This window comes from Morone saxatilis, unplaced genomic scaffold (assembly GCF_004916995.1).
Source record: "Morone saxatilis isolate NCDOM2014 unplaced genomic scaffold, NCSU_SB_2.0 Contig11, whole genome shotgun sequence".
In the NCBI taxonomy this organism is placed as follows: domain Eukaryota; kingdom Metazoa; phylum Chordata; class Actinopteri; family Moronidae; genus Morone; species Morone saxatilis.
The window spans coordinates 15,676,835-15,677,919 of NW_023339663.1; the positions used below are offsets into that span (position 1 = coordinate 15,676,835).

Below are 1,085 nucleotides of genomic sequence, written 5' to 3' on the forward strand. Positions count from 1 at the left end.
ACTCAATTAAAAAATGAAATGAACAATAATAATAATAATAATAATAATAATAATAATAATTAGAAAAATTAGCTTTTATATACTGTATATTCTGTGTAAGTGTGTGTAAAATGATCTAAATTACCCGCTCCAGGTTGAGGATGGTGGCCATTTGTGTGAGACGAGCAAACTTATCCCTGATGGTCCAGGTGGTCACAGTGGTGAGGTACGCCACAAGAGACCGAAGCTCTTTATCGAACTGCAGCCCTCCGAGCTACGACACAAAAATATCAGATACAGTGAATATGATGTACAAAGTAAAAGCGTTCATTTAGAGGCTTCTTGTAAACACACTGCTCAAAATAGTAAGATGCTATCGTGCAAAGAGGAAGCATCCTCTCCTGCAGGCCTTTCTGGACCCATTAATAAATCATTGCTTAAGGCTTTTCACCACATGTGTGTCAGTGATGTGTTATGACGTGATGCGCAGGGTGCTCGACGCCACCTTGTGGCAGAGCCCTGGCTCCTCACCCTGCTGAATGAGCATTTGAGGACAGTCTTCTCCATTTCAATCGATATCAAACTGGTCATCAGGCTGGTCAGCGTGTCGTAGATAACGGGAGAGAGAGCCGTCTGGTGAGGAGGAAGAGAGATGTTTTTAAAAAAAAAAAAAAAAAACAGGAAGGAGGAATTCATACATATTTGGAGTCGCAGCTGAAATGTTGCGCAGACAAGATACCTTGAACTCTGCCATGAGCTGCTCCAAGTTAACGATGAGCTGCTGCACCCAGGGATCATTAGCTTCATAATCATTAAACTCCTCCTGTGGGGAACACCAGCAGTTACAGCCACATGTTTCATGACCTCCGATTTATTTCTGTTCACTACTCTGATACAATTACCTCCTCTACGTTGTGTGAAATGGACAGGAAGCTGCTGATCCACGGTTTGACCTGAGGCTTTATGGCTGTTGTGTTTAACTCAGTCAGACCCTCCTGTGAAATAAAATCATGTCAGAGTATGAAACTTTAAACCACAGCTGGGTCTAATTTTCACACATTTACAAGACCTTGGATACATGATACATTCCTCTCTCTCTCTCTCTC

The 1,085-nt window shown here is 42.0% G+C and overlaps 1 protein-coding gene across 1 annotated transcript in view; it reads right to left on the reverse strand.

Moving 5' to 3' along the window:
* Positions 1 to 1,085, reverse strand: part of cog4 (component of oligomeric golgi complex 4) — an 8,950-nt gene that overhangs the window by 1,134 nt on the left and 6,731 nt on the right. Inside the window, exons 15-18 of the mRNA XM_035652391.1 lie at positions 882 to 974; positions 719 to 802; positions 511 to 612; positions 125 to 253 (exon numbers count right to left, since the gene is read on the reverse strand). Of these exons, the coding sequence (XP_035508284.1) occupies positions 125 to 253; positions 511 to 612; positions 719 to 802; positions 882 to 974 (408 nt within the window). The remainder of the gene's footprint in view (positions 1 to 124; positions 254 to 510; positions 613 to 718; positions 803 to 881; positions 975 to 1,085) is intronic.